General features: G+C 36.6%; 1 protein-coding gene and 1 pseudogene across 1 annotated transcript in view; one reads left to right on the top strand and one right to left on the bottom strand.

The window, feature by feature from the left end:
• Nucleotides 1-2833: 2833 nt before the first annotated feature.
• HAUS6 (HAUS augmin like complex subunit 6) overlaps nucleotides 2834-15189 on the top strand; it is a 34682-nt gene continuing 22326 nt past the window's right edge. The window contains exons 1-5 of the mRNA XM_027047194.2: nucleotides 2834-3308; nucleotides 7658-7753; nucleotides 9417-9495; nucleotides 10029-10161; nucleotides 13585-13732. Of these exons, the coding sequence (XP_026902995.1) occupies nucleotides 3181-3308; nucleotides 7658-7753; nucleotides 9417-9495; nucleotides 10029-10161; nucleotides 13585-13732 (584 nt within the window). The 5' untranslated portion in view covers nucleotides 2834-3180. The remainder of the gene's footprint in view (nucleotides 3309-7657; nucleotides 7754-9416; nucleotides 9496-10028; nucleotides 10162-13584; nucleotides 13733-15189) is intronic.
• Nucleotides 6107-7065, bottom strand: LOC106971123 (gamma-glutamylcyclotransferase-like; annotated as a pseudogene).

Consider the following 15189-nt stretch of genomic DNA (forward strand, 5'->3'; position numbering starts at 1 on the left):
CCACAAACTATGAGATCATGACCTGAGCCAAAGTCAGAAGCTTAACTGAGTCAGATCATGACCTGAATCAAAGTCAGCTTAACTGACTGAGTCACCCAGGTGCCTCTAGATTGAGCGGTTTAAAAAACAAACATTTATTTCTCACAGTTCTGAAGGCTGTAAGTTTGAGATGTTTCAGCACGATTGGGTTTTGGTGAAGACTCTTCCAGGTTGCAGAGTCCACTTCTTTTTGTATCCTCTGATGGCAGAAAGCGCAGAGAGAGAGAGAGAGTAAGCAGGCTCTCTTGTAACTCCCCTAAGGGTATTAATCCTATTCAGGAGGGTTCTACCCTGATGACTTCATTTAATGCTAATTACCTCCCAGAGACCCCGCTTTCTAATACCGTCACATTGAGGAATAGGATTACAATATAGGAATGGAGTGGGGGGAGAGGGAGGCACAAACATTCAGTTCATAACAAACAATAAATTAGAATTTTCATTTTGCAATCCCCAAGGAATTAATAGACCTAGGCATTTAGCATCAACGCCTGTCAATGGCATAAATGAAGCTATGTACTGCCTGAAACAACATACATCAACTATCATCTAAACTTGCCAAAGGGATAATACCTGAATGTCATCAATCCTCTGGATCCAGGTGTCATTTTGAAGGAAATACAGAAGATAGAGACGGAGAAGAACGTGTTGAACTGCAGCAAGGATGCAGTTGTAAGAAAACATTATAAGAAAAAATTGTAAGGAGAAAAAGGAGAGGGGGAGGATGGAGGAAAGCCTGTATATTAAGTGATATTATTTAAAAAGAACCCAACCCTGTGAAACACTAAAAAAAAAAAAAAAAGAAAAAGGTAAGGGAAATACAAATAGTGTCTAGAGAAGTACACTTAGGTGGTAAAACTGTAAGACAATGCAAAGAAGTGATTACTATAAAAGTGAGAATGGTGTTTATTTTTGGGGAAGTGAGGGGTTTCTGGGATGGCTGGAAAAGTTTTACTTCTTGTCCTTGGTGGTGGTCACAAGGGCTTCACCTACAATAATACATTAAGCTATTTTTTTAGCAAGTAAATTGGATTGCTGGCATGTAAATCTTGAGTGGATTGGCACATGAATTTGCTGTTTTCTGAACTTAATTCTCTGGCCTTTCCATGCTTTATTTATGCTACCCAATACCCATTGAATAAAACTCCTTCAGAAGCAGTTTCGATGCTTGCGAAAGAAGAATGCCAATTGATATGAGTAGCTTTGGAAAGTTACTATTAGCAGCGAAGAGGGTATAGAAAACTTTGGGGAGGGGGTGCCTGGGTGGCTCAGCTGGTTAATCGCCCAACTTTGGCTAGGGTCATCATCTCACAGTTTGTGAGTTCAAGCCCCGTGTCTGGCTCTGTGCTAACAGCTTGGAGACTGCTTCGGATTCTGTGTCTCCCCTTCTCTCTGCTCCTGTTCTGCTCATGCTTTGTCTCTCTCTCCTACAAAAATAAATAAACATTAAAAAAAATGAAAAAGAAAATTTTGGGGAGAAATTTTGTTGTAATAAGAAGTGGAGTAGTAGCTAGAAAGGCATTGGGGTCAATGGATTTTTTTTTAAACAATGGAAGCACAGCATGTTTGTATACTTATGGGAAGAATTGGTAATGCAGGAGAGAATAAAGGACAGATGCTGGAGCAAACTCTTTGAGTAGGAGAAAATGAATACGACCTGTTGAATAAGTCAAAGGACTAATCTTAGGGAGGTGCACCTTAATTCATCCAGACTAATAAGATTAATATAGGCAAAGATACAGGCAGGTTGGTAAACTGTTGATTGAAGGTCTTTCCTGGAAGCATCTATTAACTAAGGACAAAAGACATCATCGAGAGGAGGAGAAAGGAAGCATTGGACATTTAAGGGAAGAAGATATGTACAATTGTGTGGAGAGTGAGATTTGGGGTAAATAGGGTGGAAAGGGACAGGCCTAAGAGCCCATTGGAGGTGTCATGAATTTTCAGTGACAGCAGGCATCATGGTTGTGTTTAGGGGCTAAGTTGCAGTTGTGGGATAGGCAGAAAACTGGATGCAATAGGGACTTGGGTTCTGCCAGATAAACCTGGCAAAGAGAAAAAGGGGCCAGATTATTGAGAAGAGTTCAAGGAACTGAGAGGCCAGGACACTGTAAGGTCATCTAAGTGGATACTGAAATCAGCAAAAATTATCCCAAGAGTAATGTGGGAGAGACAAGCAAGTCTAAATCTAAAAAATGAGGTCCAGCACCCTATCTTACACAAGACCTCTGGAAGCAAGAGTTGTGGGAGGAAGCATAAAATTCAAAGCAGCTGGTTTTAGTGAGGCAATAATTGCCAGAGGTGATAATAAGAAATAAGTATTATACCCCCCCCCCCCCCCCATTTCCAGGCACTGTTGTATATGGGGTGTGAGGGAGAAAACAGTCATCAGTAGAGAGGGTTGCAGGAGGACGCTGTATACTTAGGGGGGAGCCAGATTTCTTACAGCAGGAAGAAGAAAGGAACATTTAGCATTTGAGGGCACACAAGATTTTACTAATAATAGACCTGGGGCTTAGTGGTTAGATGTGTTTAGAGCTCACAGCTAGTGAGACAGGTGAAGATGGAACCCAGTGCTTTTTCACTACACCGAGTCTGAGTCCTAAATATACGGCTTTTAGCCAATGAAATAGACCTACATGAGCAAAAAGAATGAGAGATACTAAAAATCAGAAAGCGCGAAGCTGCACAACCCTGCAAGATACTTTTTGCAGTTACCCAAGAGCAAAAGAGTCGCTGGCAGCGCAATGCAGTGTGGGTCTTGTAGTGTTTCGTCTGGGTCTGACGGAAAGGGAGGGAGAGAAGGGCGCTTTGCATGGCGGGAGATATAGTCGGCCGAGGAAGTCCCTCCTCCCCCGGAAGCAGGGCCGCGCCGGCGTTTACCGCCTTTCCGGAAGCGCGGGAGTCTTGGTCTCTATTACCTTCGCTTAGGCATTTGTACCGTAGTACCGTTAGGTTCTTCATTTCCCTGAGACTTTACGGCCGTTTGAGGTGAAATGGCTCCGGGCGACAGAGGAACAAACGGTGGCAATGGAGCGGCCGCCACTACCTCAGGCTGCCCGTAGAGAGGGAGCATGAGGGGCCTCTGAGTCGTTTGGGCCTGCCCTTAGTTCCTTTGCAGTAATACTGCCTACCGCGAAGATGAGCTCGGTCTGGGTCACCTCTTTCGAAAAGGAGCATCTTTGGATGTATCTGCAGGCGCTCGGCTTTGAGCCAGGCCCGGCCACCATTGCCTGCGGAAAGATCGTGTCTCACACGCACCTCGGAGTGTAAGAAGCCTCGGGCTGGCGGGGCGGGGGAGTCCGAGCCCAGACGCGTTCGTGTGACCCACCCTTTCGCGGACCTGGCAGGTTGATGAATTGAGCGGTCGAGCGGTTACTTTGTGCCAGCAGTGGCTACAAAGCCCTTGCTCCCAGTGGCTGCCAGCCTGGTGGCAGAAGCTAATAATTGTGGGACCGTGCCAGGAGCGCTTTGTAGGGGAGCAATGTCTGCAGTTGGGGCAGAACTGGAGGGACAGCTTAATTCTGCTTTAGTGTTGACGTTGGGTGGTCTGTGAAGTTGAGGGAGGGGTGGCAGTGGAAGGGTGTGGGAACAGTATGTTCAACGGCTTCAGGACTCAAGGGAGCCTTTTAATTTTAAGGTGGTTCTTTATAATTTTTACTTTTTGAATTAGCAAAAACTATTTTTTCTGTAGTAAGCAAAAAAAAAAAAAGGTAGAAAAGGGTATTAAGTTGGATAGTAAAAGGACCTTTGTCACTGGTATAATAGTTATAAATCTAAATACTTTATGTTTCTGTGTCTAAACTTACCAACTTTAGAGTATTATCTTACCCGCTGTAGGCCAAGAGAAATTTGAGATACATAGGCTATTTCCTGTCCTCAGTCTTTTGACTTTTCTGATTATTTGAGTTCTTAGAGCGGCAGTATTTATTTATTTATTTTTAATTTTTATTTTAGAGAGAGCGTGAGTGGAGGAGAGGGGCAGAGAGGGGGAGAGAGAGAGAGAGAAAGAGAAAGAGAGAAAGAATTTCTTAAGCAGGCTGCATACTTAGTGACCAGCTGGACTGCAGGGCTTGATCCCCTAACCGTGGGATTAAGACCTGAGCTGAGATCTAGAGTCAGACACTCAACGACTGAGCCACCCAGGTGCCCCATAGATGTCCTCTTTAAAATGCTTCAAGCATGAATGTACCATCAAATTTATTTCAAAAAATTTTTAAAGATTTTTTTATTCACTTACATTTATATATCGTAAAATTCATTGTTTTTTTAGTGAAGTCCTAGGATTTTCTAGTTTCTGTGCATAAGTAGTTGTGTAACCGCTTATAAAGTTAAACATATGCTTAACATATATGATCCAACAATTTCATTACTGAGTATTTGCCCAGAAGATTTGCACTTTGGAAAAATCATTCTGGTTGTATTACAGAGAATGAATTAGAGGGGGAATTAGAACTTTGCAGTTAGATAGGCCTAAACTAAGGCAGCAATGAGAATGGAAAGAAAGGGTGATTCATTCAGTTTGTTTATTCAACAGGTATTAATCGAACCCAGTATTGGACCTAGATATACAGTGGTGAACAGAATAGACATAAATTTTTCCCTTACAGAGTATCAGTCTAGTGGATGAACAAACCTTCATTCAACAAATATCTTTTTTTTAAAATTTATTAGGCACATCGTTTAATGTCTCTAATTCTCTCTTCAAACAGTTTATCTAGTGAGTTATAACAGTTATCTCAAAAAGAAGGCAAGATGATTAAATCATAAATAGGTACAAAAGGCCAAGAATAGTGCTTGGGAATATAAGTTCCCAATACATATTAGGACTTTTCTCTTTATTAGTCAACTTTGTAGATTTTTTTTTTATTTTGTTTTTTTTATTTTTTAAAATTTACATTCAAATGAGTTATCATATAGTGCAACAGTGATTTCAGGAGTAGATTCCTTCGTGCCCCTTACCCATGTAGCCCATCCCCCCTCCCACAAACCCTCCAATAACCCTCAGTTTGTTCTCCATATTTATGAGTCTCTTCTATTTTGTCCCCCTCCCTGTTTTTATATTATTTTTGTTTCTCTTCCCTTATGTTCATCTGTTTTGTCTCTTAAAGTCCTCATATGAGTGAAGTCATATGATTTTTGTCTTTCTCTAACTAATATCACTTAGCATAATACCCTCCAGTTCCATCCACGTAGTTGCAAAAGGCAAGATTTCATTCTTTTTGATTGCCAAGTAATACTCCTTTGTATATCTATACCACCTTTTCTTTATCCATTCATCCACCGATGGACATTTGGGCTCTTTCCGTACTTTGGCTATTGTTGATAGTGCTGCTGTAAACATGCGGGTGCATGTGCCCCTTCGAAACAGCACACCTGTATCCCATGGATAAATGCCTAGTAGTGCAATTGCTGGGTCGTAGGGTCTATTTTTAGTTTTTTGAGGAACCTCTATACCGTTTTCCAGAGTGGCTGCACCAGCTTGCATTCCCACATTCAACAAATGTCTTATTAAAAATTATAATAAATGTCAAAGTGAAGACAACAGGGTACTATGTGAAAAAAATATCTGGTTGGAGAGATAAGGTAGGAGCTTCACTTGTGTTTGTTGAGGAATAGAAATAATTTCAAGGACAAAAGTGTTGTTTGACATAGGAGTAAGCATGGGAATTTTAACTCTTTTTTTTCAACGCCAGAACATTGCTTTATGTGTTCATAGAAGGAGCATTCATGTATATTTGTCATGAATTCCAATGCCTCACAGCTCCTTTTGTAATTGCCTAACTTCTAAGCCAATTTCTTTTTAGATTCTGAAAATAAGGAACCACCCAATTGAGATATCCCTCAGATCATTGTTGAAAATGTATTGAACATGGAAATATCTCAGATCCCTGTTCTAAATGTTAAAAATATTTTATATTAAAATTTTTGTGAGACGCCTGGGTGCCTCAGTTGGTTGAGCCTCCAACTCTTGATTTCAGCTCAGGTCATGATCTCACAGTCTAGTGATTGAGCCCCAAGTCAGGCTCTGTGCTGAGCGTGGTGCCTGCTTGGTCTTCTCTCTCATCTCTCTCTCAAAAAAAATTTATATTAGCACATAGAATATCCTTAGATATACTGTATTATGTTCTAGTGAGTTTCTGTTTTTCTCTTTTTGATAATGTCTTCAGTTTCCTTTGAGACCTTTCCTTTATAGTTATTTGGTTCTTTTGCTTTTAACTTTTGTTGATACTCCAGTGGCAAGCTGTTCTCTTTTGCACCCATGCAAATGACCTTTTTATGCTAGAGTAATGGGGGAGCACTCTCATAATTTCTTATCTGATAACTTTGGCAGGTTATTTCTTTTCCTTCTTGAGTGTAAACTTTAACTTTATTGGGGGTGTGTTCCATTTCTATCTCCTTTTCATTTATTCAGAGAACTTAAATTGCTTTTTTCATTTTCCATTCTACTACTCTGCCTTCACTGCTAGGCCTTTGAAAAATGGTGGCTGTATCTCCATGCCAAGTTTTCCTTGTTTTGCCCTGGAAGTTGGCATAGTGTAGCTTAAAATCCTACAGGTAGGCCATGGAGTGGAACACGGTGTCTGAGGTGGATCCTTTCATTCAGCAGGTTGTTGCTGTAGATGAAGTTCAGAAAACTCTCCTCCTCTTGGCTCTGACAGTTCCTGAAGCCTGAATTTTCTGTGTCTTACCAGACACCAAGGGTTGAGACAGGGGCATGAGGAGTAGACATCCATTGTACAACAGTGGCTGATGACTCTGGCCCAGTGGCTGCCATAGTGCCCTTATGTTAACTCTTGATTCCTTATAGCATTGCTTACAAGGTTTAGTTTGTTGTTGTTATTTTTAACATGTTGTATTTTTTTTTAGGCGTTGTCTTGATTAGCTAGGGAAGTCGGAAAAACCAAAACTTTAAAAGACTTGCTAGAATTACATTATATGATGGTGGTTCTGGAGTTAAAATGTAATGGTAAAGACATTGGACTCGGGTCAGATAACATACTTCAAATCACTGCTCTTGCACATCCTGGTTATATGATTTTGGGTAATTTTAGCAAACTAACCTCTAAATTAAAAAATTTTTCATCTGTATAATGAGAGTAATCAAACTACATTCTAATGTCATAAAATAATCCATGGTAAAACAGCTAGCACAGTATTTCATGGTTGTGGTGAAGATTAGATGACTTACTGCCTGTAAAAGGCTTAAAATAATACCTGGGAAGTGATAAACTATTATTAGTTACTTTTATTATTATTCAGTAAATGTTGGTTTGTATCATCTTCACCATGTCATAGGCCATAGTTTTCTCTTTACCTAATTAGGCTTTCCTTTTTTTGTATGATATTCTCATTGCAGTAAAGGAAGTTCTACCAGTTTTCTTCTATTTGATCTGTACTTTCAGACTCAGAAAGTAAAAGTTTATTGTTTTTCTTACTTATAAAAATGAACATGAATGAAAAATTAATTTGCCTTGACCTCTTGAAGAGAATTAAAAATATTAATTTGTGTTAAACTCTTACACAGCTTTTAATGATGTTTACTTTTATTAACTATTTCTTCTCCCCCTCCCCCCCCCTTTTTTTTTCCTGTTTCTATTTCTTTTTAAACTACTAGGAACATGTTTGACAAGCTGAATCGTGATGCCTTTCAAATCGTTTCTTATTTTTTGTTCCAAACGCTGGACCAGTCTCTCACCAAAGAAGTTTTCAAGTGAGTCAGGTTACTTTATTTTCTTTTTGTAGGTAGTCATTCTCTAATTTGAAAAGGGAGTATGCTTTGGTATAAACCAGAATTTCAACTTTGGCCTTTCACTATTATTTTGAACGGACGTCACAAAAATCAGGTGTGAGTCTTAGAAATTTAGTGTTCAAGCTTTGTATATCTGAGTGATTTTTCTTTGGTACTTATCTTAAAATCATTGATTATTTCATGGATAAGATAGATTTTGTTTTATAAAATTATTTCCTAACATTTTTCATAATTATTAGGCAAAACAGTTAATTGGTACCAATCTATCTATATGGCTCACTTTGTCCTTACTTTGTTTTTTGCTGGATTACCCCCTGCCTTACTCCTTTTCCTGTAGGCAGTGTTACTTGTTTTATCTACTTTTACATTTAGATTTCTGTAAATCCTTATTATTTTTGTCGGTGATATACAAAAGTGTCAAATGCTGTAGGTGAAAATCATTCCTATTAAGCTTCGTCTCATGTTAGATACTGTTGAATATTAAATAGTTCAAGGAGGAGATAAAAATGTGAATACCCATTAACCTTGGTTCCAAGTTCTTTTGCATGTGATTTGGGTTTCCTTCGTCAGAAAAAGTGTTAAAATATGTTTTAATATTTATATTATGCCATTGTCCTCTTAAATAGAAAAGCAACAAGTAAATCATTTGTTTAGGCTTTGTTATTTTTGATAATTTATTCTTAATATTTTGTCTTCAGTTATGAGTGACCAGGAGAACAGGTATTTTTAAAGCATTTTTTTGGAAATCTGTATCATTAAACTGTAGGGTTTTCTCTGCTAAATAAAAATAGATTTTCTGATTTTTTTTTTTCCTGATGATAAACAAAATACAGCTCATTTTAAGCAATTCGAGAAATAAAAAAAATGTAAGGAAGGAAGTAAAAATCATGCCTAAACTCACCAACCAGAAAATATCACTGTTGACATTCCAGCCTTTTAGTCTATTTATTCCGTGCATACTTAATTTTTTATATGACTATAGAATGTATTTTATGCTATAGAAACATAAAAAAAAATTGCCTCAGGATACAAATTTATCAGGGGAAAGCAATAGGTAAATTTTAAAGTCTATTATTTTTGACTAAAACAAAGGCAAAACTTTTTAATAATTTTATATCTTGTTTAAACACAAAACAGTAGCACACACTGAGTATGATATGGATTATCTCTAGGAGTCAAAAGCTCTTATGTCTTTCCTTCTGTACTCTTCCTGTGTAACTATGTTTCTCTCTCTCTCTCTCTCTCTCTCTCTCTCTCTCTCTCTCTCTTTCCAGGCTTAACGTACTAATTTATATATACCATCTTTATGCATTAGTCCAGTGAATCCGTTGAGAGTGTGGTCTTTAGTTCATTCGTACTAATTTTAATGGTGATTCATTCCTTCACTTAACATACCTATTCGCTGATGATTTACAGTAAACTGACCTTAGTCTTATAGTTATTTAAAAAGAAAAAGACCCAATTTCTCACAAGTTGGTGTCTTTCTTTAGTTGAAATCTACAAATGTTAGTCTTGTTTCATTTAGCATTAATGTTTCTAGTGTAGGAAATAAGTTTCATGTTTAAAAATTTTGCTGAGTTTTTTTTTTGTTGATATTTCTAATGCTTTTATATTTGTTTTTAAGGCTTTGTTGGCCTCCGTTTGACCAAAAAAGTGACACTGAATTCCGGAAACATTGCTGTGAATGGTTAAAAAAGATTTCTGTAAGTATTCTCTTTCTGGAAGATACAAACTTTAAGAAGTTAGAAACTACGTTAAATTTTTTGTTCTGGCTTTATTGAAATGTAATTATACATTAAATTTTTGGAGGTGAAATCTTTTTATCTCTCTTAACGTTCACAGTATAATAGCAAGGAAATATTTGTTAGAATAACACTTTTGGATGGTTTTGGTTAGTGTTCTATTTCTAGGAAATCAGCTTTATTGGCTAGATGCATTGGAAATAGGCTTTTGAGTTCCTAGGATTTTATATCATAGTTTTTGTTTAAAGAAAACTTTTTTTGACCTTAGATTATTTTAGCTTGTGTCACCACATAGTGTCAATAATTGTGGCTTTATATTGTAATTATTTTTTGTGACCCAGTCCACCAAGAATTTAGAAAGATTCAAATAGTCAGCTTCTGGTTCAAGTGGACTAATCCTGTTCAGTCCTGTTATGCTACAAAAACAGTATGATATAAGTACAAAGGTTATTATTGATAAGGTCTTCAAATCATCTGATTTCTTCTTTCCATAGGCTGAATGTGGAAGTGGCTTTCCTCAAGTTGTTGGTTCACTATTTCTTTCTCCTGGTGGTCCTAAATTTATTCATCTGATGTATCATTTTGCAAGATTTGTTGCAATAAAATATATAAAAACCCATTCTAGAAGTAAGTTAAATTTTTAGTAGGATTTTTTTTGTTTTGAGTTTAAAATTTTTATTGTTCTTCATAATATATGAATCATAAAGAGATTTTAATACAACAAGGTAAGATAAAAACATTAATTTACCTCAAAAGATATATAGTTAATATTCTACTGGTACTGTAGTTTGAAAGTTTCTAATGAATATAAGTAACTATTCAGATTATATTTTAGGCTTTGTGGATTACACAGGTCTCTTTCTCATGTACTTCTTTGTAGGTTTTTTTTTAAAAAAAATGCAACCCTTTGGGGTGCTCGGGTGGTTCAGTTGGTTAAGTGTCTGACTCTTGATTTCAGCTCAGGTCATGATCTCATGGTTTGAGTTCGAGCCCTGCAACAGGCTCTGTGCTGACAGTGTGGAGTCTGCTTGGGATTCATTCATATTCTCTCTCTCTCTCTCTCTCTCTCTCTCTGTTTTTCTCCCTTCCTCCCCCTCACCCACTCACGTCCCTCTCGCTCTCTCTCTCTGTCTCAAAATAAATAAACTTAAAAAAAGAATACAACCCTTTAAAAACATAGAAAGCATTCCTAGCTTGCTGACCTGACAAAACTAGCCAGAGGGCTAAATTAAACTTGCAGGTTATAGTTTGCCTCTACTACATTGTATTAAATGTTGTGTTGTGTGAGGTTTACTTTGGCTGCTATCAATGTGTTTAATTTTTTTGTTAGAAATTGCTGTTGTAAAGGGATTTGATCTGTTTCCTCATTCATGGAAACAAAATATTTGATTTTTAAGCTAAGACCTAAAAAGCATTCTTAAAAGAATGCTATTTGTAGTTTATTAAATATGCTTTTCTGTTTAATTGGTTTATGCTCATAAAACACGGGTAAGAAAGTACAGAAAAGTGGATGCGACAAAACCCCATCCGTCTTCCAGTTTCTGCAGACAACCATTGCTGACATTTTATATCATTTATTTTCTTTTAATATTAAAAAACTTTTTTATACATATTATTTCTATACATTTTAATTATTTTGAATAGGTAATATTTTTCATTATTCAAAATCAAAAAGTGAAAAAATTTATCTTTCACTTCTGTGCTCTACCTAGTTTGCCTTCATAGAAGCAAGCAGTGTAATCCACAATACAGGCAAATACATATTTATATATTATACATATATTTATACATATATTCTTTTTTTTAAATCCTAAATGGTGACATGCATTGGGTTTTGAATCTTGTGTTTTTCACACAACAGTATATATTGGAGATCATCTCATGTTAGTTCATAGAGCTTTCTTCCTTATTCTCTTTTTAGAACAGCATATTTGAATGGATATACCATTATATATATATAGTATATGTATACATTATATGTATATGTATATATATGTATTTTTTAATTAAAAAATTTTTTTACATTATATATATTTAATTTTTTTAATGCTTATTTATTTTTGAGAGAGTTATAGAGTACAAGCGAGGAGGGTCAGAGAGAGAGGGAGACACAGAATCAGAGGTAGTCTCCAGGCTCCTGTCTGTGCTGTCACCACAGAGCCTGATACAGGACTTGAACTCACAAATCATAAGATCATGACCTGAGCTGAAGTCAGACGCTTAACCGACTGAGCCACCCAGGCACCCCACAGTGTATTTTCTAACTAGTCTTCTGTTGACAGACATTTGGCTTCCACCCCCCCCCCTTTTTTTGTTTTGTTTTTGCTACAAAAACAGTGCTACATTGACAAGCTTTATCCGTATATGACTTTGTGTGTATCTGTGTATATGCACGTACATACACACATATACATGTATGGTGTGTGTGTGTATATATGTATATGTAATTCCTGAAGACTGCTTCCAGGGTCAAATTTCCAGATTTCTAATTTGCTGGTTATTATCAGATTGTTTTCTGTAGGGATTGGATGATTTATGCTTCTATCACCAATGTACAGTGAATGTCTGTTTTTTCCAAAGGCTCAACAACATTGTGTGTGGTCACACATTTTATCTTTTCAGCCTGATAGATTAAAATGGAATCTCAGGGTAGTTTTAATTTGTATCTCTCTTATTATTTGGTTAGATTCAAAGTTGTTTCATATATTTAAGAGCAATTCATATTCTTTTTGCATTCTGTAATCGTCCATTTTTCTCTTATGTTACTGCTCTTTTTTATTATAGGAGCTCTTAATGTCCTTTCTCTGTGATGTGATATGTGAACCTTCTTTTTCAGTTTATATTCTTTGCTTGATTTTTAAAAACTTATACACATGTGATCTTGCTGTATAAATATATGCATATTTAAAATTAAAAAAAATTTTTTTTTAAACATTTATTTATTGTTGAGAGACAGAGAGATATAGAGAGTGAGCAGGGCAGGGGCAGAGAGAGCTGGAGACACAGAATCCGAAGCAGCTCCAGGCTCTGAGCTGTCAGCACAGAGCCCGACGTGGGGCTCGAACCCACAGACCGTGAGATCATGACCTGAGCCGAAGTCAGTCGCCCAACCAACTGAGCCACCCAGGCGCCCCTGCATATTTAAAATTTAATGCAACATAAGCATTGCTACCAGTTTTTCTTTTAGTAGATGGTCTATTCCAATTACATGTAGCCCAAACTATTTTATATGAAATACATGTGGTTGGATTTAGCAAGAGTTTACTGTGCATAAGACTTCTAAGCATGAGTTGTCCTGTTTCTGATTGGAAGTAATTCCAGTCAACATGTTCAGTCTCTGGATGACTTCTACATTCAGTAAACTAATCCCCAGTTAAATATTTAGAAATTAGGTTTCTTTGGAGTTAACACTAGGACTTGGATTAGTAGTGCTAAGTGCAATGAGGTGATCCCTGTTTTCCAGAATATGCATTGTTATTGTATTGAATCATCTTAGAGCAGGATGTGGACTCCGAAATGTTTGGACGGATTGTTCTCAGGATCTGCTTTGATCATTAGTAACATAGCTAAGAATTATTTGAGAAGTAGAGACTGGTTTTAGTTGGTTGTCCTATTAGTCTTAGTAGGTAGAAAAATAAACTGATGGCAGCAAAGGTGGTGGTGTGATCTCACCTCATCTCTTTTAATTGATTTTCTTCCTTTGTTGTGAAAAGATTCTGTTAAGAGTAAGTTCATGTATAAGAAAGTATTTGTTCAAGGCTATATCAAGCTGTGATAATAAGAATTATTTGGGACAGATGGACTCTCAAAGTTTTTAATTACGTAAAAGAACTTAACTTCAGATACCATTTTTAGTTGTCTACCTAAAACTGGGTTTCCTTGTTTTTGTTAAAATTAATTGTATCTTTCTTGTGGATGTGGCATACCTGCTTTTAAGGAGTTGTTAGTTGTATGAGTTGTTAATCTCTTAAAATTAATAAATTTCAACCTTTTTGATATCCATTAGCTTTAAGTCAAAGTTTTCTGTGATCTTATTTGTGTTCCATGTAGATTCATCTATACATTTTACAGAGACATTTAATGTAAAGCCACAAGATATGCATAAATGCATTGCCAGATGCCATATAGCACGCAATAGATTTTTACATATTTTGCAAAGAGAAGATTGTGTTATCCGAGAGTATCAGGAAAATGCACAGTAAGTAATACTTTGATAGTTAGAAAATGAAATTTCCTTTCTTTTTGAGCAAATGTCATCAATATACTTTGAGTGGCAATAATCCATGCCTACCTCAGAATGTTTCCATTTTATTTTATTTTTTTTATTTTTATTTTTTTAATGTTTATTTATTTTTGAGACACAGAGAGACAGAGCATGAATGGGGGAGGGTCAGAGAGAGGGAGACACAGAATCTGAAACAGGCTCCAGGCTCTGAGCTGTCAGCACAGAGCCCTACGCGGGGCTCGAACTCATGGACGGCGAGATCGTGACCTAAGCCGAAGTTGGATGCTCAACTGACTGAGCCACCCAGGCGCCCCCCAGATGACTTCTGAATAAAGTTTGTTTTTTGTTTTTTGGGTTTTGGTTTTGGTTTTGGTTTTGGTTTTGTTTTGTTTTGTTTTGTTTTTAAAGGAGGCTGCACACTCAGTGTGGAGCCTAGTGCAGGGCTTGAACTCATGACCCTGAGATCAAGACCTGAGCTGAGACCAAGAGGCAGATGTTTAACTGGCTGAACCACCCAGGTGACCCCTTGAATAAGATATTTTAAATTATGAATACTGTAGATTAAAGTTTAGAGAAAGGGAAAATATTACCTTAGTTTAAGAATTTAGGGGCTCCTGGGTGGCTCAGTCAGTTGAGCGTCCGAGTTTGGCTCAGGTCATGAAATCACGGTTCATGGGTTCAAGCCCTGCATCAGGCTCTGTGCTGACAGCTCAGAGCCTGGAGCCTATTTAGATTCTGTGTCTCCCTCTCTCTCTGTCCCTCCCTCACTCGCTCTCTGTCTCCCTGTGTCTCAAAAATAAATAAACATTAAAAAAAAATTTAAATAAACAAAAAAAAGAATTTAGTATCTTAGGTGTTTTTTCTTTTTATAACATGGATTTACATTTTTAAGCTGTAATTATAGCGCTCATTATATTTTGTATCCTTTTTCTCTTCATATTTCATTTTGTAAATTTTTCCATATTGCCATAGTATATTGCTCATTTACATATTTACTAAAAGTAAAAAAAATTTTTTAAAAATTAAAACATTAATTTTATTTTTTAATTTTTAAAGTGTATTGCTTTTAATATTTAATGGTTTATTGAATATCTGTTAAGTAGATACTCCTTTAAGTAAGTATTCCATAGTTTCTTTAACCATTTCATACTATTTTATATTTAAGTTCATTCTGTCAACAAATTTTTATTTGAGTTACTTCTGTCTGCTGGGTATTGTTTAGCACTGGTCCTACAGCATTAATTAAGACAGGCAAGGTTCCTACTCTCAAGAAATAGAGTATGTTTAATTTTTTATGATTATAAACAACTCTAGTAAGGTAACTTTTTAAATGCTGTGTTATTTGTTGTGAAAGCTAGAAAATCGTTTGAAATCACCTTGAAACTACAATGTCGTCTGTCTTAGGTAGCATTTAACTTTATCCCGTATGT

This window comes from Acinonyx jubatus, chromosome D4 (genome assembly GCF_027475565.1).
Source record: "Acinonyx jubatus isolate Ajub_Pintada_27869175 chromosome D4, VMU_Ajub_asm_v1.0, whole genome shotgun sequence".
In the NCBI taxonomy this organism is placed as follows: domain Eukaryota; kingdom Metazoa; phylum Chordata; class Mammalia; order Carnivora; family Felidae; genus Acinonyx; species Acinonyx jubatus.